At 43.9% G+C, this 25,486-nt stretch overlaps 1 protein-coding gene and 1 pseudogene across 2 annotated transcripts; one reads left to right on the plus strand and one right to left on the minus strand.

Moving 5' to 3' along the window:
* Window positions 1-5,165: 5,165 nt before the first annotated feature.
* On the minus strand, window positions 5,166-23,577 carry NECAP1 (NECAP endocytosis associated 1). The gene is made up of 8 exons (XM_032270375.1): window positions 23,411-23,577; window positions 12,912-13,012; window positions 12,654-12,758; window positions 11,048-11,129; window positions 10,126-10,234; window positions 9,855-10,038; window positions 7,219-7,321; window positions 5,166-6,881 (listed from the first exon to the last, which is right to left on the minus strand). Exons 1-8 carry the CDS (start codon window positions 23,503-23,505, stop codon window positions 6,833-6,835), a joined length of 828 nt encoding a protein of 275 aa, XP_032126266.1. The 5' UTR covers window positions 23,506-23,577; the 3' UTR covers window positions 5,166-6,832.
* LOC116544187 lies at window positions 17,529-20,385 on the plus strand (annotated as a pseudogene). Its single transcript, XR_004265853.1, has 2 exons — window positions 17,529-17,585; window positions 17,984-20,385. The product of XR_004265853.1 is annotated as a casein kinase I pseudogene (transcript).
* Window positions 23,578-25,486: the final 1,909 nt, after the last annotated feature.

Consider the following 25,486-nt stretch of genomic DNA (forward strand, 5'->3'; position numbering starts at 1 on the left):
AAAAAAAAAAAAAAAAAAAAAAGACTACCAGTGCTTAAGTTCATTAAAGCATATTGTTACTCAATGGGAAAACTGAGTTGAAGATGAAATGATATTTTGGACTTTATTCTATAAGCAAAGAAGGATTAATAAAGGCAATTAATAGGAGAGTGAAAAAAAACATGAGCAGAGCTTTGTTTCACAAAGATTATTCTGGGGGCAACATGTAAGCTGAATCAGAACTAAAAAAGCCATTGGCAAGCAGACTGCCTAGGAGGTTATCAGATGGAGCAGTGAGGAGTAAGACAGGCTCACATTATAACAGGACCAGTAGTATCACGTAGAATTAAGGGGAGTTGAGCAAGAAAGGTTATAGTCCACATTTTTTTCCCCAACAAAAACCTAAGGTCTAGGATATACCTCTACCAATAGCAGTGCCTCAGAATCTCAGTAATGATAAGAAAGGACACAGTTCAGAAGTCACCTAAGCCCTACTATAAGGCAAAAGCAGGAGGTAATCAGAATCTCTAAAGAAAGCAGTATGTGTTACTTTTTACATATACATATATTTTTTCCCCGCTTTACTGAGGTATGATTGACAAATAAAAATTGTATACAATTAGAATATACAATGTAATACTTTAATATATGTATACATTGTGAAATGATTACCACAATTAGGTTAATAAATGTATCCATCACCTCACATAGTAACTTGTGTGTGTGTGTGTGGTGAGAACACTTGAGATCTACTCTTAGCAAATTTCAGGTATATGTTATTATTAACTACTGTTACCATGCTTTACAGTAGGTCTCAGTGCTTATTCATCTTATAGCTGAAGGTTTGTACACTCTGACCACTATCTCCCTTCTTCCCCCACCTCCTGGTCCTGGGTAACCATGATTCTACTCCGTTTCTATGCATTTGACTTTTTTTAGATTCCACTTGTGAGATCATGCATTATTTATCTATGTCTGGCTTATTTCCTTTAGTGTCTTCTGCAGACAAAGACAATTTTATTTCTTCCTTTCTTATATGAATGCCTCTTATTTCTTTTTCTTGCCTAATTGTTCTGGCTATGTCTTCCAGTACTATGTTGAATAGAAGTCGTGGGTGGGCATCCTTGTTTTCTTCCTGAATTAGAGGAAAAGCTTTCAGTTTTTCACCATGGAGGATAATGTTAGTTCTGGGCTTGTGATATATGGCCTTTATTGTGTTGAAGCAAGTTCCTTCTATATCTAATTTTAGGGTATTTATCATAAAAGAATATTGAATTTAGTTAAATGTTTTTTTCTGCATATATTGAGATGACATGGCTTTTGTCCTTCATTCTGTTAAGGCAGTTTATCATATTTATTGATTTGTGTGTGTTGAACCATCCTTGTATCCAAGGGATAAGTCCCACTTGAACATGGTGTATAATCTTTTAATGGGCTGTCAAATTCAGTTGGCTAGTATTTTCTTGAGGATTTTGCATCTTTGTTTACAATCAGGGATAGTTAGATGTAATTTTCTTTTCTTGTAGTGTCCTTACATGGTTTTGGTATCAGGGTAATGCTGATCCTGTAAAATGAGTTTGAAATTCTTCCCTCCATTTCAATTTTTTGGAAGAGTTTGAGAAAGATTGCTATCAGTTCATTTATGTATGTAGGAGAAAAGGCATCTAAATTGCATTTATTTCCACTCTGGTCATTGTTATTTCTTTCTGCTAACTTTGGGCTTTTGCTAGTTTCTGTGGGTGTAATATTAGGTTGTTTCTTTGAGATGTTTCTTTTTTCTTAATGTAGGTATTTAGCACTATAAATGTCCCTTTAGAACTCCTTTTGCTGCACCCCATAAATTTTGATATGCTGTTTCCACTTTGTCTCAATCTTTTTTGATTCTTTGACCCATCAGTTGTTCAGGAAACTTTCTAATTTCCACATATTTGTGAATGTTCTGGTTTTCATCCTGTTATTGATTTCTAATTCCATACTATTATAGTCAAAAGATACTCAGCACGATTTCAATCTTAAATTTGTTAAGACTTGTTTTGTGACCAAACACATTTATACTGGAGAACATTCGATATGCACTTGAGAAGCATGTGTATTCTGCTGCTGTTCAATAAATGTTATGTATATGTATGTCTCTTAGGCTTATTTTGTCTAAAGTGCAGTTCGGGTTCAATGTTTCCTCTTTGAGTCTGTCTGACCTATCCATTGTTGAAAGTGGGGCATTCTATTGCAGTGTATTTCCCACTTCAAGTCTGTTAAGAGGGCTGTTCTGCCATTCGTTCCTTTACTTTCTTAATAAACTTGCTTTCACTTTTTTTAAAAATCTGTTATTTGCTTTATATATATTGATGCATATAAAATTGTTATACCATCTTAATGCATTTACCTCTTTGGGCCAGGCACAATGGCTCACGCCTGTAACCCCAGCACTTTGGGAGGCCAAGGTGGGTGGATCACTTGAGGTCAGGAGTTCAAGACCAGCCTGGCCAACATGGCAAAACCCCATCTCTACTAAAAGTACAGAAATTACCTGGGGGTGATGGCATGTGCCTGTAGTCCCAGCTTCAGGAGGCTGAAAGCGGGGGAATCACTTGAACCCAGGAGGCAGAGGTTGCAGTGAGCTGAAATTGTACCACTGCACTCCAGCCCGGGCGACAGAGGGAGACTCCGTCTCAAAAAAAAAAAAAAAGAATTTACCTCTTTGACATTTATGTAATGATCTTGTGTCTTGCTCTTGTTACAGCTTTTGACTTAAAGTCTATTTTGTCTGAAATACATACAGTATTTATCCTCAAGGAATACATTCCAAGATTCCCCATGGATGCCTGAAAACACAGATGGTGCTGAAACCAATATACATTATGTATTTTCCTATATATACACACCTATGATAAAGTTTAATTTATAAATTAGGCACAGGAAGAGATTAATAACTAATAATAAAATAAAATAATTATAACAATATGCCAGAGTCACTACTCTTATGCTACTAAGTAAATAAAATAAGGGTTACTTGAACTTGTATAAGCTTTGCAATTCCACAACAATCTGGTAACTGAGAGGACTAAGTGACAAATAGGTAGGTAATGTATACAGCATAGATACACTGGACAAAGGGATGATTCACATCCAGGACAGGGCAAAGTGGGATAGTGTGAGACTTCACCACACTACTCAGAACGGTGTGCCACTTTTAAACTTACGAAGAATTTTTAAAGCATGGTTGACTGCAGGTAACTGAAAGCTACCCCTGCTCTCTTTTGGTTTCCACTTGCATGAAATATCTTTCTCCATGTCTCACTTTCAGTCTGTATGTGTCCTTAAAGGTGAAGTGAGGCTTTTGTAGGCAGAAAACAGTTGAGTCTTGTTTTTTTGATTCACTTAGCCACTCTTGTGTTTTGATTGGAGAATGTAGTCCATTTTGTATTCAAAATAATCATTGAAGGTAAGGACTTACTACTGCCATTTTTTAAATTGTTTTCTGATTGTTTTGTGGCCCTTTGTTCCTTTCCTCTCTTGCTCTCTTCCTTTGTTATCTGATTTTCTGTAGTCCTTTTGATTATCTTTTGTGTACCTATTATAGGTTTTCGTTTTGTGGTTACCATGAGGTTTATATAACACTTTTTAACAGTCTATTTTAAGCTGATCACTTAAATCACATACAAAAACTCTAACTTTCCCTCCCATATACATTTTTTTTCCTTATATTAGAGACGGGGTCTCATTATGTCGGCCAGGTTGGTCTTGAACTTCTGGCCTCAAACAATCCTTCCGCCTCAGCCTCCCAAAGTGTTAGGATTACAGGAGTGAGCCACCACGTCCAGCTGCATTTTGTTTTTGGTATCACTTTTCATCTTTTTATACTGCGTAGCCATTAACAAATTATTGTAGCTATGGTTTTATGTTTCTTTTTTCTTTTTTTTTTTTTTGAGATGGAGCCTCACTGTCACCCAGGCTGGAGTACAGTGGTGCAATGTCAGCTCACTGCAACCTCTGCCTCCCAGATTCAAATGATTCTCCTGCCTTAGCCTCCCAAGTTGTCTAGGATTAAGGCACCCGCAACCATGCCCAGCTAATTTTTGTATTTGTAGTAGAGACAGGGTTTCACCATATTGGCCAGGCTGGTCTCGAACTCCTGACCTCCAGTGATCCACCCGCCTCAGCCTCCGAAAGTACTGGGATTATAAAGTATGAGCCACTGTGCCCAGCCTTGATTCCTATCTTTTGTTTTGTTTTTCATTTTTTTAAGAGATTTTCACTTTATCACCCAGGCTAGAGTGCAGTGGTGCAATCACAGCTCACTGCAGCCTCGTCCTCCCAGGCTCAAGTGATCCTCCCACCTCAACTTCCCAAGTAGCTAGGACTACAGACACATGCTGCCATGCCCAGCTAATTTTTTAATTTTTTGTAGAGATGAGATCTCACTGTTGCCCAGGCTGGTCTTGAACTGGCTTCAACTAATCTTCCTGCTTTAGCTTCTCAAAGTGCTGGAATTACAGGAGTAAACCACCACATGTACCTAATTTATCTCCTGTGACAGTCACTGAACAAGAACTCTCAAGATCTTTTCTGGTTTCCAAAGTCTGTGACTCTGACTTCAGTTTCTTCTCTTATCCCTTTCATTTCTGCTGATTAGTTAAGATATGACGTAGCCTAGATCATGAAGACAATTTATAGCGAATTAAATTAACAGCAAATAATGAATATTAATTGATTACACAAAGTACTCTGTTATTTTAGAACCACACACAGAAATCTAGTCTCTACTTTTTTTTTTTTTTTTTTTTGAGTCTAGTCTCGCTCTGTCACCCAGGCTGGAGTGCAGTGGCTCCATCTTGGCTCACTGCGACCTCCGCCTCCCGGATTCAAGCAATTCTCCTGCTTCAGCCTCCCAAGTAGCTGGGATTATAGACGCCTACCACCACACCAAGCTAATTTTTGTATTTTTAGTAGAGATGGGGTTTCGCCATGTTGGCCAGGCTGGTCTCGAACCCCTGACCTCAGGTGACCTGCCCGCCTCGGCCTCCCAAAGTGCTGGGATTACGCTGTGAGCCACCGCACCCAGACAACCTTTATTTCTTAATAAAAAGTGATATAAATATCTTTTATTACCTACTGGTCCATTTATATTTGGTCAATTAAATGTAAAAGGTAATCAAATAAGCAAATTAAAAGATAAAAGAGATACTACCTTTTTCATATTTTTTATTACCATTATTGCACCAATACAACATATGCTTTATATACATATATCTTAAACATTTTCCATTTTCCAGGAGTTCAAATACATAATATATTATCATCTTGAGAATACAAAGAACACAACATGGAGGAAGATTGAGAAAATAGGTTCCCAGTATTTAGTCACTAGTGATTCAACACTTTCCTTTTAGTGTTTTCTGTTGGTATTTTAATATGTCCTACCATGGCTCTGCGAGAATAGAGCTGCCTAGAAAAGGAGGCAATGAAAAGAAAATGGACCCAAAGTCAGAAAAAGTTAAGAAGGAAATCCAGGAAAGTAATATATTTTGAAACATAAGGACTCCCTTCTGCCAGAGTGTACATATCCAGATAGGTGCAAAAGGAAAGCAATTATATCTTCCCATTTCATCCTCAAAATTGCTCATTTAGAAACAAAATAGAAAGTACCCATTCATCTAAGAAGCAGAACTTTTTTCACAGCATTGTAAAAGGAATGGCAGGGCAGAGGGAAAGGAAAGTGGTGGGAGAACAATTTGCTTTTCAGATATCCTGGGTGACAGGTATCGAAGCCTTGGGCAAAACCTGTCACAGTAAACCTGTGACTCTCCGACTTCCTTCACAAATGACAATACACATAATAGCAGCTTTCTATTAAAGAACTACATGAACTGAAAAGAAATGTTTATGGAAAGGGGCCAGATACCCAGGCAGCAAGGCAATGTGGGTACTAAACAAGAGTTAAGTGCTTTCAACCTCTCTGCTCTACAGATCAGGTTAAAAACTCTAAACCCTTCAACTTTAGGTCAAATAACAGGGCAAACACAAATTAATGCCATGCTTCAAATGCAGCTACCAGAGGAAGCTGCAAGAAATTAAACACTCCTATAGAATATCACTTGGAAAGCACAGCCTCTTGAACCTCCTTCATCACAGAGACACCCACTGGTCAAAGATGTTACACAATTCAAATTCAACAAACAGAAAAGAATAGTGGAGGTGCCACCAACACAACCCTCTTATCACAGAAAGAGACATATAAACACACAAGAGGGTGATGGAGCTGCACCCAGCACTGGATGTTCACTGAGTACGACAAGCCTGAAGGAGGCTACACAGCAGAGACCCAGGAAATAGGTCTTTCTCCATATCTACCCCTGTCAAAATTCTGAATCTGTAAACACTGAGGTCAGCCTGTCTATTTTTAGTCCTGGGTTAGTGGTGAAGGAAGTTGCAAGGTTTTTGCCTCCCCTGAAATTGCTAAATAGGTCTTCACAAAGAGGCACACAAGGGTCATGAGATGATTTTGAAATAAGTTAAAGAATTTAAAAGATGAGACAAATTTTACAGATGCTAGAGGTCCCTCCCCCCTCAGACACTGGTCTTTTGAGCCCTGCATAGTCAGCCAAAACTATAAGATCCACTGGTCCCCTATGTTGGTACCAAGCAGGAGACAACAGATACTCTCTTGGCTGTACAAGTAACAACACAGGGGAGTGGCATAAACCAGCTTGAAGGTAATGTTGAAGCTATGAAAAAGATTGTCCAGTCATTTTGGTTCTGGGGAGGAAATGGGTCCCTAACTTCCCTCACAGACTGGTGCCCTCAAGGTCATTTTTATTCCTCAAGTCTGTCCTTAATGTCCTGCCGATGCCATTCAGAACTGTACCCAGTTGGATGGCTGTGGTGCCTGGTTTGGAACCGAGCTGTAAGACAGGAGAATAGAGAAAGCCAAAGACATAATGTTAGGATAACAACTCCATTCTTTACTTAATAGTTTCTAAGAAACCACTGCCTAGAATTTCCAAAACCGTACTTCATGGCAATTCTACTTACCAAGCCCTGAAATATCTCACTCAAACCTCATCCTACAGCTTCCTTGTCCCACCATTCCCAGAACTACTGTATTTCCTTCACTAGAACTCCTGCGAAAGACTCTAAGTGACTGCAAATTCATCACTTTTCTAGATCAAAGATTTCCATTGACTGTACGTATCTTCTACACCCGGACTGAGAGTATGCTAGTTTCACTATGCCCATTACCTGGATGCAGTGCTGAAGTCTCCCCACAAGTCGTTGCTTGCAGAAACTGGAGTTGGTGCTGGCGTCGTGACGGGAGCAGGAGAATCCAAATCTAAAAGGATACCTAAACACAAGGTAAGAAAAGAAAAAGGAAAAGAGAAAAACATGATCAAAATCTTGGAAATAAGAATTTATGTTGCCGGGCGCGGTGGCTCATGCTTGTAATCCCAGCACTTTGGGAGGCCGAGGAGGGTGGATCACAAGGTCAAGAGATCGAGACCATCCTGGTCAACATGGTGAAACCCCGTCTCTACTAAAAATACAAAAATTAGCTGGGCATGGTGGCACACGCCTGTAGTCCCAGCTACTTGGGAGGCTGAGGCAGGAGAATTGCTTGAACCTGGGAGGCGGAGGTTGCAGTGAGCCGAGATCGCGCCATTGCACTCCAGCCTGGGTAACAAGAGCGAAACTCCGTCTCAAAAAAAAAAAAAAAAAAAAAAAAAGAATTTATGTTTACACAAAAACGTCTGTACACAAATGCCACAGCAGCTTTATTCGTAATGGTCAAAAACTATAAAGAACCTAAATGTCATTCCATGGGCAATAGTTACACACACTGGTATATCCATGCCGTGGAATACTACTCAGCAATAAAAAGGAACATAACTACTGACATGCACAACTTGAATGAATCTCAAGGGAATTATGCTAAGTGGAAAAAGCCTATCCCAAAGATTACATGCTGTATGATTCCTTTTATAGGATATTCCTGAAAGTGACAAAATTATAAAGATGGAGAACAGACTGGTGATTGCCAAGGGTTGGGAATGGGGGAAGAAAGGATGAGAGGGAGATGGGTGTGGCTATATAAGGTTGCCACAGGGGATCTTTGTAGTGATTAAACTGTTCTACGGCCTGAAATGATAGTGGAACCATGAACCTATACATGACAAAACTGCATAGAACTGGCCAGATACAGTGGCTCACACCTGTAATCCCAGCATTTTGGGGGGCCAAGGCAGGAGGATCACTGTAGCCCAGGAGTTCGACGCCAGCCTGGGTAACATAGTGAGACTCTGTTGCTACAAAAAATGTAAAAATTAGCTGGGTGTGGCAGTGTGTACCTGTAGTCCCAGACGTTTGGGAGGCTGAGGCAGGAGGATCTCTTGAGCCCAGGACTTTGAGGCTGCAGTGAGCTATGACTGCACTACTGTACTCTAGCCTGGGCGACAGTGTGAGACTCTGATGTGGAAAATAAAAAACAAACAAAAAAACCTGCAGAGAATATACAGATGCACACAAATACGCGGCGATGAGAACATGCAAAATGGCGTAGGCTGAACGAGATGAGAAAGTGGTGTCAGTGTCAATTTTTCATTTGTGATACTTGGCAACAGTTTCATAAAACATTACCAATTAAGGGAAACTGGGAAAAGGGCAAACAGGATCTCTTCATATTATTTATCATACTGCATGTTAATCTACAATTATCCTAAAATAGAAATTTAATTTTAAAAAAAATCTTAGATACTATCCCCAGTGTCTCCTGGCAACACTTACTGAAAGAAACAAGCTGTGACATTTTCACCTCAAAAATTCCAGAAACAGAAAGCTTACCCTTAGTCATCAATTCAACAGATTGTCTGCATTGTCCATCCAATACATTACGTTAAAATTCCCAGATTCTAAGATATAGTTCTCCAACCTTAGAAAAATTCTTTTCTCAGTTCCAACGCTCTCATTTTTCAAATGAGAAGCTATAACCATACGTATTCCTTCTCCCACCAGAAAGAATGAAAGTGTATGCACAAAACTAGGTATCTTCTCCTTTTCTCCCAAACGCTCTTGTGAAGAAATGGGAAGGTTTAAGAGATAACATTTACTAAATGGCTACTACATTCCAAGTGCTATGCCAGGTGCTATCAAATAAGTTAACCCTCGCTATCTTAACATGGTATTCTTTATTTTATTTATTTGTTTTTTTAACGAGATTGGGTCTCCCTGTGCCACCCAGGCTGGAGTACAGTGGCGCAAACATGGTTCGCTGCAGCCTCAACCTCCCAGGCTCAAGCCATCCTCCCACCTCAGTCTCCCGAATAGCTGGGACTATAGGCGTGACCACCAGGTCCAACTAATTTTTGTATTTTTTTGTAGAGGTGGAGTTTCGTCACATTGCCCAGGCTGATCTCAAACTCCTAAGCTCAAGCAATCCACCCACCTCAGTCTCCCAAAGTATTGAGATTACAGGGGTGAGCCAAGGTGGCCAGCTGGGGTGATTTTACATCTCCAGTTGGTAGATAAGGAAATTGAGACTCAAAAAACTTAAGTGGTGTTTACCAAGCACATTCAAATATAAAGTGGCAGAGCCATGACCAAAATCTTGGTACATCTGACTTAAAAACCTATAAGCATCTAACCAAGAAAAAAATGAAGGAAATAGTCTTTTTAATACGCATATATTTTCTGCCAAAGAACCTACGAGACACTATGACTCTTAGTTCCAGAAAAGCTTTGATTCCTTGCTAGAAGCTGCCAGAATCACCTTGTCAGTACCATGAGCTATTTTGTAGCAAAAACACCAACTCTCCTTGACAAACAGGTGTTTCTCATTTAAAACGTAAGACTGGATTTCTCAAAATTAGAAGTGCTAGATTTACCTGCATCACTGCCTCCATGGTTAGATTTTGGAATGGGTGGAGGAGTGACATGATTGCTGATGGCAACTGAGGAGGATGGTGGGGGAATAGTGACTTTGCCTCCGGGCGGGGGTGGGAGTAAGCTCAGGCCTCCACCCTTTGCAGTCCTGGGCTTAGAAGCACCTCCTTTCTTGGTTGTAATGTTCTACAAAAGAAAAAAGGGAGAACAAGAGAAAGATGTCACAGGCTTATAGAAGCATAGGAAAACAACATTTTTTAAAACGATACTCACCCCAATACTCAACTTGATGGTCTGTCCTTCCTTGAAGCCCAGATCCAACTTAGGACGAGCATCCATTTCTTGAGATTCCTTGGAAATCTCAGATTCCTGCTTTACCCACCTTTGGGAACACAGCAAGTTATTTTAGTTTGAGATTTCCTGAAAGCAGAGTCTGACATACAAATTTGGGTTAATTTACCTTTATGAAATGGGATTCCAGAAATCACAGTGAGAGATAAAAAGGAATGAGAAAAGAAAGGAAAAAAAGCCGAGAGAAAACAACTGGGGTTCAATCCCACTGGGGACTCTCTGAAAAATCTTAAGGAATACATATCAGACTTGCCCCTTCCAAAAGGATGGCATTTAGCCAATTCCCATTCCCCACAGTTGGGGGCTGCTCCTGAGAGGGTGTTAGTTTCTTAGTCTTTCCAAGTTAAACCTTGCACTTAGCCTTCTACAACTTCAGAGAGCTCTGAGGCAGAAAAAAAATATGCTTGCTCTTGAGGTAGGAAGCTGATGGTGTGCAGAGCGCTGTCAACCCCAGCTTCAGCAAAATCAAGCGGGCTAAAGAAATGTTGCAATAGTCACAAAACATGTCAGCTACATAAGGCAACAAGAGTGGCACACAGCTCCCCAGATAAAGCCCTGCTGTTACTGTCAGCCTCCCTCTACCACCTAAAAGATGGGGCAAATTCAACAGAGCATCGCTTCAAACCACAGCACAAGGGATCTAAAACATATTGCAGGCTATAAGGAAAGGAAACATAGAAGATACAAAGATGACCTAAGGAAACAAAAGTGAATGGGGAGATTTATATTCATAATGAAGTAGCTAAGAAACAAAGAAACCAGGAGGTAAAAAAGATGCTGCCCATTCATGTGAGAAGCGGCATTCCTATAACCAACCTGGTAGCTAAGGACAAGCTTCACTCACTTGAAGTGATCCTGCAAGGAGACATTAAAGTCGAAGGCATCTCCCCGATCTGTGAAGCCAATGCCAATGAAAGCACTGCGCCCTGTGAAAAAGGTAGGAAGACTCGACTAGGAAGTATCCTCTATGGCAGGACGCCCCAACCCCCAGTACCCGTCCGTGGCCTGTTAGAAACCAGGCCGTACAACAGGAGGTGAGTTGCGCACAAGAGAGCAAAGCTTCATTGTATTCACAGCCGCTCCCCATTGCTTGCATTACCACCTGAGCTCTGCCTCCTGTCAGATCAGTGGCAGCATTAGATTGTCACAGGGGAGTGAACCCTACTGTGAACTGTGCATGTGAGGGATCTAGGCTGCATGCTCCTTATGAAAATCTAATGCCTGATGATCTGTCACTGTCTCCCATCACCCCCAAACAGGACCATCTAGTTGCAGGAAAACAAGCTCAAGGTCCCCACTGGTTCTACATTACAGTGAGTTGTATGATTATTTCATTACACATTACAATGTAATAATCACATTTTCTCATAGACCAAGAGTCAGCATACTACATGTAGAAATAAAGTGAACAATAAACGTAATGCACTTGAATCATCTTGAAACCATCCCCTAATGCCGGTCTACTGAAAACTGTCTTTCACAAAATGGGTCCCTGGTACCAAAAAGGTTGGGGACTGATGCTCCATGGCAACTTTTTCCCAATGAAAATATAACAGTCACCCTCACTAGGCAAAGTCTGTGAATTTCTCATAGACTAAGAGTGAGTAAGCTACATACAGCCCATGGACCTTATCCTATCATAGCTTGGTCTTGTAGAAACAATTTTATTGGAACATAGCCATATCAATTTGTTTACATATTTTCTACAGTGCTTTCACACTGCAGCAGCAAAACTGGGTAGTTGCAACAGAGGCCACTTGACCTACAAAACTTGAAGAATTTATTATTCGTCTCTGCTTGCCAACCTCTGTTATAGACCATGGAGAAAGAACTGAAAGACTGAGAATTACTGCCCCACACATAGATGATTCAAGATAGTCTCATCACAAATAATAAATAAGCAAAATGTGTTAATTCTTTTTTTTTTTTTTTTTTTTTTTGAGACAGAGTTTCGCTCTCGTTGCCCAGGCTGGAGTGGAATGGTGCGATCTCGGCTCACCGCAACCTCCACCTCCCCGGTTCAAGCAACTCTCTGGACTCAGCCTCCCGAGTAGCTGGGATTACAGGCACGCACCACCATGTTCAGCTGATTTTTCTATTTTTAATAGAGACAGGATTTCATCATATTGGTCAGGCCGGTCTCAAACTCCTGACCTCAGGTGATCCATCCGTCTTGGCCTCCCAAAGTGTAAAATGTGTTAATTCTTTTGTTAGGTATACGTTTTGATTCGTAAGTTTACATATGAATTACCACATCTTGAACTTTTGTTCATATCTATTACAAATAACATGTTAATACTTTTCCTTTAGCAACTATAGTAACTTTAGATAAAGGGAAGAAAAAATATAGTAAACCAAAGAAAGATAAATGCAATCAGACACACTTTTCATGGCTGTGCATTCACCTGTTTTCCTAACTTCATCCCATTCAAAAATCCCATTTCTCTTACCAGTTCCATCCTGGATCCGGATTACAAAGTAGCGGCTGGAATCTGTCACTGTCTCCACAGCAATACCAGGATATTGTTCTACTGGTGCCTGGGCAAAGAGCTCCCCTGACAGATAAGAAAAAAACTTTTCTGAGCGAAGAAAGCCAAAACCCAGAACTCTAGTTAACAAGCATTTCCATTCCAGTCCCCAACTTGAAGGTACTTACAAAAGCACACCAAACTAATATCCTTATTGTTAGAGTCACCTGCAAAGATTACCTGAAACTTTATCCTCAAGTTTGATATAGGCAATCTTCCCTTTTGAAGTGATTCGGAGGCGACCAGTCCAATCAGGCTGGTCTAATTTCCAGTCAGATGCCCTAGGACAGGAAAAGAGAAAGCCTCAGGCACATGTTTTTAATTTACTAAAGCCTACCCCTAATCTTTTACTGTATCTCTATTTCCCTGTCCTAGATTGCCTATTCTTTCTACCTATTAATCAACAAGAATAATTCATGATCTGTTTAGATGCCTCATGTTATATATAGTCCAAAGCAAGTAAAAGACAGTGCTGCTACTTGAGGACTTTGGAGTCCAATAAGCATCATTAAAAACATGTAAAAGCATGAATAATAGCAATAAAAAATAAAATTTTGGTGAGGTGCAGTGGCTCAAGCCTATAATCCTAGCACTTTGGGAGGCCAAAGTGGGTGGATCACTTGAGGCCAGGAGTTTAAGACCAGCCTGGCCAACATGGTGAAACCCCATCTCTTCTAAAAATACAAAAATTAGCTGGGTGTGGTGGTGTGTGCCTGTAATCCCTTGGGAAGAAGAGGCAGAGTAACTTGAACCTGGGAGATGGAGATTGCAGTGAGCCGAGATTGCACCACTGCACTCCAGCCTGGGCGACAGAACGAGACTGGGTCTCAAAATAAATAAATAAATAAAATGTCTCCTAATGATGCTATTTTCAAACTATAGATGGTATACTAGATAACAACTGCTTTACTGATCGGATAACAACAAAGTCTACTAAATTAAATACCCTAGGTAATGGCAGCGCTCCCAAATCACCAAATATATTATCTTTCACTGAACTCAACCAATATTTATATAACACTTATTAAGACAGAGGAACCACTGTTCTAGATGCTTAAGATACAAAAGCAACCGAAACAAAGATTTCTACCCTCATGAGGCTTACATTCTAACATAAGATAGAAAATAAAAAAGAAACATAATAAATAGCATAATTAGTATCTTAGAAGGTGGTAAGTTCTAAGGTAAAGAGGATATATAGAGGCATATTAGGAAGATTGAGAAGACAGAGGGAGAGTGAACAGGTTGTAGCATTCAAGAGGGTGGTTAGAGTAGTTCTCATGAAGGTGAAACGTGAGCTACAATGTGAAGCAAGTGAGTTATCTACCCATACGGACATCTAGAGGGAAAGGATTCCAGGCATAGGCAACAGCTAGCACAAAGGTGCTGAGGTCGGGGCATGCCTGGCATGTCTGAGAGACAGCAAGGAAGCCACTGTGGTTAGAACAGAGTAAGAGATGAGGTCGCAGAGGTAACAGAGGGCCAGATCATGCAGGCCATAGTAACAACTTCACCTTTCACTCTGAGTGAAAAAAGAGCTATTACAGATTTAAAGCAGAGGTGTGACATGATCTCCCTTATACTCTAAAGGATTACTACAGCTGCTGTCTGGAGAGAAGCCGTAGGGATAAGAGGGCTGAAGCAGGGGTTAGCTAAGTGACTACGGCAGTAATCTAGAAAAGTCACAATGGTGGCAGAAGTGCTTCGACTCTGGATATGTTGAGGGTAAAAGCAGCAGGATTTCTAAGGGATTAGATGTGGGAAGGGAAGAGAAAAAGAGAAGCAAGGACGACTCCAAGGTGTTTAGCCTGAGCAAAGGAGTTCCAATAACTGACGTAGAGTAGACAGTTAAATATACGAGACGAGTTCAGGAAAGATAGCTGGGCTGGAAATACAAACATCCATGAAAACATTAGAAATATACAAAATGTGGTATAATCAACTTGAACGACATCTAAGATTATTCATGACACATCTTACAAAACATTGCATTTGTGACTTGTTTTGCCAGGAGTATGGAAAAGGGATTAGCAAAGTAAAAGTTATTAATAATTCATCCTTGAGGAAGCCAAAGACTAATACTTAAAGGCTAGAAAAGCAACAATAAGGTACATCTGAACAAGAATGAGTTTAACAAGATGAGAGGTAAAAAGCTGAAAGGAGGAAAATGAAAATGAGCAAAGGTTTTGAACAGGATCTGTAAAATAAGTCCTTCCCATTCTCCTTGCTCTTGATTCCCTGCCCTCAAACACCCTCAAGTACCTAAATCTGATCCAGATTAGAGAGCTCTAAAGTTCCTCATCTATTATATATTTTTAATGAGTCATTACTAATTCTAATCATGTAAGCCATTAGCGCTAATGTAAGCCACCAAGAGCTAATGTAAACAGGCTATTAAAAATATTAGGAGGCCGGGCGCGGTGGCTCACACCTGTAATCCCAGCACTTTGGGAGGCCGAGGCGGGTGGATCACGAGGTCAAGAGATCGAGACCATCCTGGTCAACACGGTGAAACCCCGTCTTTACTAAAACTACAAAAAAATCAGCTGGGCATGGTGGCGCGTGCCTGTAATCCCAGCTACTCAGGAGGCTGAGGCAGGAGAATTGCCTGAACCCAGGAGGCGGAGGTTGCGGTGAGCCAAGATCGCGCCATTGCGCTCCAGCCTGGGTAACAAGAGCGAAACTCCGTCTCAAAAAAAAAAAAAAATTAGGAACAGCCAGGTGCATTGGAGCATGCCTGTAATCCCAGCACATTGGGAGGCTGAGGCAGGAGGACTGCTTGAGTCCAAAAGTTCAAGGTTGCAGTGAGCTATGATTGACCCACTGCACTCCAGCATGAGCCACAGGGCAAGACTCTGCCTCTTAAAAAAAAAAAAAAAGTTAGGAACAAGCTTATTAAACTATTAAATGTGTTTTTCTTGGACAAGTTCCTTATCTTATTTATCTTGCATATCTAGTGCCCAATATTTAACAAATTATGTAAGTAAATGGACATTCATGAAAACAGATTCACAGTAAAATTCCAAATGTACATTTTATTAAATCCTTACATTAGCTATGGGAAATAGCCATAAAAATCCTATCATATCTCTTTATCTCTAAATGACAGAAAGGATAACACAGTAAATAATAAAGTCTAACTTCAAAGTCCATTATTCTTTCATTACACTGAAACACACTATAGAGGTTAATATATTGATTTAACTAAGGGAAGAGGGTAGTGAATAATTTTTTTTTAAATAGTTTTATAGGTTGGAAAGCTGTTCTCTAACCGTGTGTGTGTTTGTGTGTGTGTGTGAGAGAGAGAGAGAGAGAGAAAGAGAGAGAGAGAAATGAGAGAGAGAGAGAAAGAGGTGCGATCTTGGCTCACTGCAACCTCCACCTCCCAGGTTGAAGCGATTCTCCTGCCTTAGACTCCAGAGTAGCTGAGATTACAGGCACCGGCCACCATGCCCAGCTAATTTCTTTTGTATTTCTAGTAAAGATGGGTTCTACCATGTTGACCAGGCAGGTTTCAAACTCATGACTTCAGGTAATCCGCCTCAACCTCCCAAAGTGCTGAGATTACAGGCTTGAGCCACGCGCCCAGCCTGCTTTCTAACTATTTAGGTTTCCTTTTTTTTTTTTTAAAGGAGTCTCACTCTGTCATCCAGGTTGGAGTGCAGTGGCGTGATCTCAGCTCACTGTAACCTCCACCGCCTGGGTTCAAGCGATTCTCCTGCCTCAGCCTCCCAAGTAGCTGGCACACACCACCATGCCTGGCTAATATTTTTGTATTTTTGTAGAGACAGGGTTTCACCATGTTGACCAGGCTGGTCTGGAACTCCTGACCTCAAGTGATCACCATGTTGACCAGGCTGGTCTGGAACTCCTGACCTCAAGTGATCACCATGTTGACCAGGCTGGTCTGGAACTCCTGACCTCAAGTGATCTTCGCCCCTCAGCCTCCCAAAGTGCTGGGATTACAGGCATGAGCCACCGCACTCAGACTGTAGGTCAAACACCGCATGTTCTCACTCATAGGTGGGTGTTGAACAATGAGAACACATGGATACAGGGAGGGGAGCACTACACACTGGGGTCTGTTGGGCGGAAATAGAGGAGGGACAGCGTGGGGTGGGAGTTGGGGAGACATAACATGAGGAGAAATGCCAGATATAGGTGATGGGGAGGAAGGCAGCAAATCACACTGCCACGTGTGTGCCTATGCAACCATCTTGCATGTTCTTCACATGTACCCCAAAACCTAAAATGCAATAAAAAAATAAAAATATATTAAAAAATTTTAAAAAGTTTAAAAAAAAAAAATTTCTTTCTCAAAGTCTAGAAGTCTGGTCAGTGAAAGTCTGGGAAGGAACAGCTTACACTAGGTAAATTAAAGTCAATTATTCTCTTTAATCTTATCAATCACTCAAGGAAGAATTCCTCCTGCTTGCTAAAAAGCCGTTTGTCCTTTAATATCAGCCTAGATAATGAATCCTGCTCATAATATAAAGTGGGTTCTGGTAAACCAGAAAGATTATACAGGCAAAAAGAAAACTAACATTTACAAAACCAAGCATTTATGTTCCAGGCATTAGGCCCATTCTTGTGCAAATTAAGTGAGAGGACTCTGCAAGGTAACTACTATTATATTCATTTTTACAAATAAAGAAACTAACATTCAAAAGTGTTAAGTGATTTGCCGAAGATAACCCAGCAAATAAGAGAGTGACGCCGGGACGTGGGTCACTCCCTTCACTAACACTTAATTCTGCTCTCTTCATGTACTGTACTAAAAAAGTGACTAACGACAACATGCCTCTTGGAGGATTAAAAAATGCCAATAGGCATGGAAAACATAGAAGGATAAGAGTATGCTGGCGGCGTAAGGCGCGCGGGCCCCGGAGCCGGCGCAGCGGAGCGCTGCGAGCCTGGCGCCTCCCGCCCCGAACATGCGGAGGCCGGCCCAGGCAGCGCGGGAGCCGGAGCCGGGGACCCAGCGGGCGCGGGACCTGGAGCGGGGGTCCTCGCCGCCCTGCTGAACCCGGGCCGGCCGCCCACATGCTGCCCACGGGCCTGGCCACAGCGGAGCCAAGCTGTGAACCGTGAGCTTTGAGGCAGTGGGACCTGTCAGCAGAATGTCTCCTGCCCCCAAGAGCGACCCCGAGGCCACCAAGATGAGCACCGCGGCCTGGCCGGCCCGAGCGCCTGCGTCTCTGTAGCCGGGAGCTGCGGGCCCAGCCCGCCGGCCAGCCGCCGGGATGTTGTAGCCTCAGAGGAGCCAGGACCTCAGGTTTCCACAGACCTGGGATTTGCACGGCAGCAGAGTCACCGTGGAGAGGCCAGGGTATCACAAACTTAAGGATTTTTACAAGAAAAGAGAGCAAGAGACGGAGGAGGGCCGGAGAATGTCCAAGGCCGGCCGGGGCCGGAGCAACCACGGCATCCGGAGCTCGGGGACCAGCTCGGGGGTCCTGATGGTGGGCCGTAACTTCCGCGTCGGCAAGAAGATCGGCTGTGGCAACTTCGGGGAGCTCCGCCCGGGAAAGAATCTCTATGCAAATGAATAGGTGGCTATCAAATTGGAGCCGATCAAGTCCCGGGCCCCACAGCTGCACCTGGAGTACCGGTTCTACAAGCAGCTCAGTGTCACAGAGGGCGTCCCTCAGGTCTCCTACTTCGGCCCGTGCGGGAAGTTCGACGCCATGGTGCTGGAGCTGCTGGGGCCCAGCCTGGAGGACGAGTGTGACCTGTGCGACCGCACCTTCACGCTCAAGACGGTGCTGATGATCACCATCCAGCTGATCACGCGCATGGAGTACGTGCACACCAAGAGCCTCATCTACCGGGACGTGAAGCCGGAGAACTTCCGGGTGGGCCGCACGGGGACCAAGCAGCAGCACGCCATCCACATCATCGACTTCGGGCTGGCCAAGGAGTACATCGACCCGGAGACCAAGAAGCACATCCCGTACCGCGAGCACAAGAGCCTGACGGGCACAGCGCGCTACGTGAGCATCAACACGCACCTGGACGACCTGGAGGCGCTGGGCCACCTGTTCATGTACTTCCTGCGCGGCAGCCTCCCCTGGCAGTGGCTCGAGGCCGACACGCTCAAGGAGCGGTACCGGAAGATCGGGGACACCAAATGCGCCACGCCCACTGAGGTGCTTGGCGAGAACTTCTCAGAGGAGATGGCCACATACCTGCGCTACGTGCGGCGCCTGGACTTCTTCGAGAAGCCTGACTATGACTACCTGCGCAAGCTCTTCACCGACCTCTTCGACCGCAGCGGCGTTGTGTTCGACTATGAGTACTACTGGGCCGGAAAGCCCCTGCCGACCCCCATCGGCACCATCCACACCGACCTGCCCTCCCAGGCTCGGCTCTGAGACAAAGCCCAGCCACACAGCAAAAACCAGGCGCTGAACTCCACCAACGGGGAGCTGAACGCTGACGACCCCACGGCGGGCCACTCCAATGCCCCCCTCACGGCGCCTGCAGAGGTGGAAGTCACCAATGAAACCAAATGCTACTGCTTCTCCAAGAGAAGAAAGAGAAAATCGCTGCAGCGACACAAGTGACCGGGCGCATGCAGCCCCCTGAATCTTCTCCGTGCAGCCCCTTGGGGCGGGAGCTTGTGCGAGGCCTTCGAGGCCCACCCACAGCGGCCCAGGGCCAGACCCTGGCTGGAAGCCAGGACGCAGACTGCAGGGGCCGCCCTGGCTCGGCTGGCGGCCCCACCCCGGGACGTGGGTCACTCCCTTCACGTAAGACTTTGGCAAAATTCCTACACCTGTGTCTAGTCCTCCCCTCCAAGAGCATTAACTATTTAAAACAAGGAAAAAAGGAAAAAACAGAGGCCCACCTTGCCCCCACGCCTGCCCCTCCGTTTCTTTGCTGAAGTGAGTAGTGTGATCTGGGGGCTCCGGCTGAGGCCCGGCCCCGCCAGCCGTCCCCGTTAGCGTCATGAAGTCCAGCTTGTCTCCCTCGATCCAAAGGCCGTTTTCTCGAGGGGAGGGCAGGCCCGGCCTGGAGGGGTGCTGTGGGGCCGTCTTGCCCAGGCCCTCCTGGGAGGGGCACAGGCATTGCTGCCAGGGGTGAGGCCTTGCTGCAGGCCTCCCCGAAGCCAACGGGGAAGGCAGGGGTGGGGCCGCAGCTGAAGCCGGCTCCCCAACCAAAATGCTGCACCAAAGCTTGGGCGCCACAGACACGACCACTGCAGCCTCTTCCCAGCCTGGCCCCGGCGAGTGCAGGTGGGCCCTGCCAGGCGGGTGCTTCTCGACGCACCTACTCCCAGAGGCTGTGCCCCGACGCCCAGAACCCGAGGCAGGACGGCTGGCTGGTGTCGCCCTGCCTAGCCCCGGGCCGTACTGAATGGGGCGCGGGCACAGGGCTTCCTGCCTCTGTGCTCCGCCACCCGGCCAGCGGCCAGGACAAAACGCCTTAAAGCCCCGGCCCAGCCCCGCAGGTGTGCGCGCAGGGAGCCTGGGGCGCCCTGAACTGGCAGGCGGTCCCCAGAGGGGTCGCCTGGAGGCTGCAAGGCAGAGTGGGGCAGCTTGGGGCCTTGGCTGGGAGTCTAGGTTTTGCTTTACCAAGTATACAGAAATGGCATTCACGTTTCTCTGACGCTCCCTTGAAGCCATAGAATTTAGGCGCTTTTTAAAAAAAAGGAATCAAAAACAAAAAAAAGGATAAGAGTAAAATTAAGAAGCGGTTTTAATGGCTCAGTGCAGCTAATTGATATTAAGTATAAAGGTTGTGGAAAACTAGGAAGTGAAGATTGAGAATGCAGATGGGGGATAGAGGGGAGATGTTTTAAAAAGCATGAAGAAGAAAAAGACTATAATCCCACTTCAATGTGTATCATATCCTTTAGGAGTCTTAACTCCTAAAGTTGGAAGTAATGAGCTATTTGACCGTATTTAACAGTTCCATCAATGTTAATTTATGTGATTAGGTTTCTGTGTAATCTATTGACTTCTTCTTTCAGTTAACATTTACAGAGTACCCAAAGTGTACCAGACACTGTGCTAGACCCCAGGAACACCAAGTTAAAAAGATCTCAAGTTGTTCACAGTCTAGTCTGGAGAAAAAAGGACACTAAACAATCCATTACAATACAAAATGAAGAGCCCTGGAATAGAGACAAGAATAAGGTGCTATGCAGGAACAGAAAACCAAACCCCACATGTTCTCACTCATAAGTGGGAGTTAAACAATGAGAACACATGGACACAGGGTAGGGAACAACACACACTGGGGACTGTCAGGGGAGGAGCGAGGATGACAGGTTGATGGGTATAGCAAACCACCATGGCACATGCATACCTATGTAACAAACCTGGACATTCTGCACATGTATCCCAGAACTTAAAGTCAAAAAAATTTTTAAAAAGAAAAAAGAATAAGGTGCTATGGAAACACACATGCTGCATATCTAAGCCGGAATGGAAGGCTCACATAGGGCTTCCCAAAAAAGGTGATGTCTAAGCGACTCATATAGTACCTGTAACTACCATTCAAAAGTATGTTGATTTCTACTCAAGGTCAGTTTGGGGTCCAATTAAAAGCTTATTGAAAACAGAACTGCTACCTCTTTGCCAAAGGTGCAACCCACAGGGCCCAGTGCACAGGTCAGCAAGCATAAAAATATTGATTCATGATGAATAAAACTCTGGTAAGGGGCAAAATAATGGACATAAGGAGAGGGTAACATTTCAGCCAAAATAATCATAAATGCCAGGAGGAAAATCACAATGGTGATGGGGGTCAGAGAGAGGATAAGGACAGTACCTTGGCCGGGTACAGTGACACCCACCTGTAATTCTTTTTTTTTTTTGAGACGGAGTTTCACTCTTGTTACCCAGGCAGGAGTGCAATAGCCTGATCTCGGCTCACCGCAACCTCCGCCTCCTGGGTTCAGGCAATTCTCCTGCCTCAGCCTCCTGAGTAGCTGGGACTACAGGCACGCGCCACCATACCCAGCTAATTTTTTGTAGTTTTAGTAGAGACGGGGTTTCACCATGTTGACCAGGATGGTCTTGATCTCTTGACCTCGTGATCCACCTGCCTCGGCCTCCCAAAGTGCTGGGATTACAGGCTTGAGCCACCGCGCCCGGCACCCACCTGTAATTCTAACATTTTGGGAGGCTGTGGCAGGAGGATCACTTGAGATCAGCTGGGGGAACATTATCAAGATCCTGTCTACACAAAAAAATTTAAAAATTAGCCAGGCATGTTGGTGCATGCCTGTAGCCCTAGCAACTTGGGAGGCTGAGGTAGGAGGATCCCTTATGCCCAGGAGTTTGCAGCTGCAGTGAGCTATGATTGCACCACTGCACTCCAGCCTGGAGGATAGAATGAAATCCCACCTCTCAAAAAAAAAAAAAAAAAAAAAAAAACTATGGGTAGTGAGGTGGCTCATGCCTGTAATTCCAGCACTTTGGGAGGCTGAGGGCGATCACAACGTCAGGAGTTCAAGACCAGCCTGGCCAACCTGGTGAAACCCCATCTCTACTAACAATTCAAAACTCAGCCGGGTGTGGTGGTGCATGCCTGTAATGCCAGCTACTTGGGAGGCTGAGGCAGAAGAACCACTTGAACCCAGGAGGCAGAGGTTGCAGTGAGCTGAGATCACGCTATTGCACTCCAGCCTGGGCAACAGAGCGAGACTCCGTCTCAAAAAACAAACAAAAAAACATAACTAACAAATAGTATTTATAACTGCTTTATTGTATTTCCAACATTCTTTCACATCCATTATATGATTTAATTTTACTCTTCCAAAAGCCCTTGTTAAGTATATTATCAGAAGAGCGAAGGTATCATCACTAACAGGGTTTTTTTTTTCTTCTATTTTACAGATGAAAAAATTGAGCCTTGGAAAGGGATCACACGCATCTTTTTTAACATGGAGCCCAGTGAACTTTCAACTACATAACGTCCTATAGCATCCTCAGAACCTCACAGTCATTGGATTACAAGGTGGTTAGTCAGGCCCTAAAGAGAAAAATACTGCCTCAACTTTGGAGACAAAAAGGTGTAGGAGAGATTAGGAAGGGAGGTAAGGAAGGAAGACAGAACATACTATATAATCATCAAGAAAATACGAGGAGAAGAAACAATGAACAATCGTTGTAAAGCTTACGATCATAACCTTTGCTCACTGGTAAAACAGCTGAAGGAAAAATCGAATGGTGGATGATGACAGCTGGTGACGAAATTGACAACAGTACAAAAAATAAATCAGATCATCCACAGAATGGCAAGCAATATGATCACCCGTAATTGTGCATGGGGTGCTGGAAAGGTGTGTGTGAGACAGAGAGGACGAGGATGATAAGCTGAAGGACGCAGGGAAGAGCGAATGAAAGGGGACTGGCGATGGAGCAGGCACGACTGAAAGTGGATGATGGGGAGCAGATGGGTGTCCCAGGGGGTTACGGGGGAGGCGGAGTGGACTAATGCAGAGTGGTAATTTAAAAAAAAAAAAAAAAAAAAAAGGCAGAAATATGATGATGACAGTCCAGAGTGGAGATGGAGCAGGAGGTGAGGGAGATGACAACCCAGGTAGGGAGTTCAGCAAGGTGACAATACAGAGGTAGCAGTGGCAGGGACAGGCAGCGTGCTGGCTGAAAAGGAAGCTGTCATCTGCGACAGAGTACGCGTGTGCGGCAGCGCCTCGGGGTTAGCACCTGTAACCGCGGTTGGAGGCCCGGGGCGGAATCCGGTAGACGCTGACGTCCGGCTTCACACACAGCACAGACTCGTACTCCAACTCGGCCGCCATCTTGGCTCCGCGGTCCGCGCTGCCGGGGGCCAGACGTAAGACGGGGGCGGAGCGCGGGCGGCGGAGACGCAGAGCGCGGCAACTTCTGCTTGCGTCACTTCCGCGCGCGTTCAAGCGAGTTTCTCAGATTAACCTTTTCGGTGACGCGGGGGGCCATATTGAAACCTGGAAACGGTGAGGGTGCACGGCTCACCATCTTAGGTAATGGCAAAGATGCCTCTCAGTGCTTGACTCTCGTTAGGGAGGTCTCCCTCCCAGAGAGGTGCTTAAGAAAAGCGCCATCTTCACGCCTGTAATCCCAGCACTTTGGGAGGCCGAGGCGGGCGGATCACGAGGTCAAGAGATACAGACCATCCTGGCCAACAAGGTGAAACCCGTCTCTACTGAAAATACAAAAAAATTAGCTGGGCGTGGTGGCGCGCGCCTGTAGTCCCAGCTACTGGGGAGGCTGAGGCAGGAGAATTGCCTGAACCCGGGAGGCTGAGGTTGCAGTGAGCCGAGATCGCGCCATTGCGCTACAGCCTGGGTAACGAGAGCGAAACTCGTCTCAAGAAAAAAAAAAAAAGAGGCCGGACGTGGTGGCTCACGCCTGTAATCCAAACACTTTGGAGGCCAAGGCGGGCCGATCACCTGAGGTCGGGTATTCAAGACCAGCCTGACCAACATGGTGAAACCCCGTCTTTATAAAAATCAAAAAGAAAAGCGCCATCTTCCTCTAGGCAGTTGCCCGCAGTGCACTAGAAGGATGAGGAGCATATTGAATCCTGACGGATTTTCTTCCAGAAGTCACTTCCTAACTGTAGTTACCTGGCAGAAAAGAGGCATCTGCCAGCCAGTAATCCCAGACGAGCTGCCTACAGAGAATTCATGATCTCATTGTAGTCACGGTGGATTTCATCTCTCCAGAGTCTAAACGCTGAAAATACCCAGTGTGATTTAGTGCCTCACACTCTTTATTTCCAATTTTTCAAGACGACACCTGTTGAAATATTTTGCCTCACTTTCAGCATATATTCCGATTATCTTTTTGGAAAATTTGAGCCTGTTAAATAAACTCTAAATGGGATCAACTCAACTCCTGATAAAATCGGAAGCATAATGAAGTATCTGATGGCTGATATTAGCTCGCAGTTCTGTACAATGATAAATCCTACCGAATTCTCTCCATAAATACTATCCTTTTGCGCCCCAAATGTAGACCTACCACAACACCGTAACTTAGTTCAGTGGCAAAACTGAGATACGAACTCAAGTCTGCCTCATTACAACAGCAGCAGTCTTAGTCATTTTGTTGACTGGTTGAAAACCTGCCTCTAATTTTTCCACTCTATCTTGGAAACTGGTATCTTAAATTTCAAAAAGAATTACAATATTTGTCCCTGGCGAGGACGTGAGGAATACTGTAATTTCATACACTGTTGGCAGAAATGTAAACTGGCACAGCATTTTTGAAGGGAAATGTAACAGTTATCAAAATATTAATTGTACATAATCTTCAATTTAGCAATTTAATAAGTATTGTAAAGAAATCCTTACATGCACAAAAATGTAGGTAGGATAGCATTGTTTGAATAGTGAAAATACTACAGCATTGTTTGAATAGTGAAAAAAATGGAAACAACATGAACATCTATCAATGGGAAACGGTTAATGGCGTATCTATTACTACGAGATGTTTTGAACTAAAGAGCTAGCCATTGAAAGAAATTTGAGATCTTTTTAAAAGCCAACTGCAAAAAACACAGTATTATCAATTTTTGTCAAAATACCCAAAAATTATATATGCGTGCATGTAAATGCATTGAAAAGGCTGTCAAAGGATACAGAACTAAGTGTGGAGAAAGAAACTTATATTCTCCTCCATCTATTTCTCTGTTGTTTAAGATTTGTATGGCTATTATCTTCACTGACTACATGTTAAAAGAAAATTAAAGACAGAAAATTGATTTATTACTTCTTGTTCCGTATTTCTGACCCTATT

This window comes from Sapajus apella, unplaced genomic scaffold (genome assembly GCF_009761245.1).
Source record: "Sapajus apella isolate SASKATOON/1434 unplaced genomic scaffold, GSC_monkey_1.0 scaffold209, whole genome shotgun sequence".
Lineage (NCBI taxonomy): Eukaryota > Metazoa > Chordata > Mammalia > Primates > Cebidae > Sapajus > Sapajus apella.

Excerpts from the sequence above, each read along its gene's own strand:
- NECAP1 (XM_032270375.1), bottom strand. The coding sequence starts at position 23,505 with ATGGCGGCCGAGTTGGAGTACGAGTCTGTGCTGTGTGTGAAGCCGGAC. Across the intron at positions 12,759-12,911 it reads ACTTGAGGATAAAGTTTCAG|GGGAGCTCTTTGCCCAGGCA; the intron begins GTAATCTTTGCA and ends CTTATCTGTCAG. Across the intron at positions 7,322-9,854 it reads CCATGGAGGCAGTGATGCAG|GTATCCTTTTAGATTTGGAT; the intron begins GTAAATCTAGCA and ends CCTTGTGTTTAG.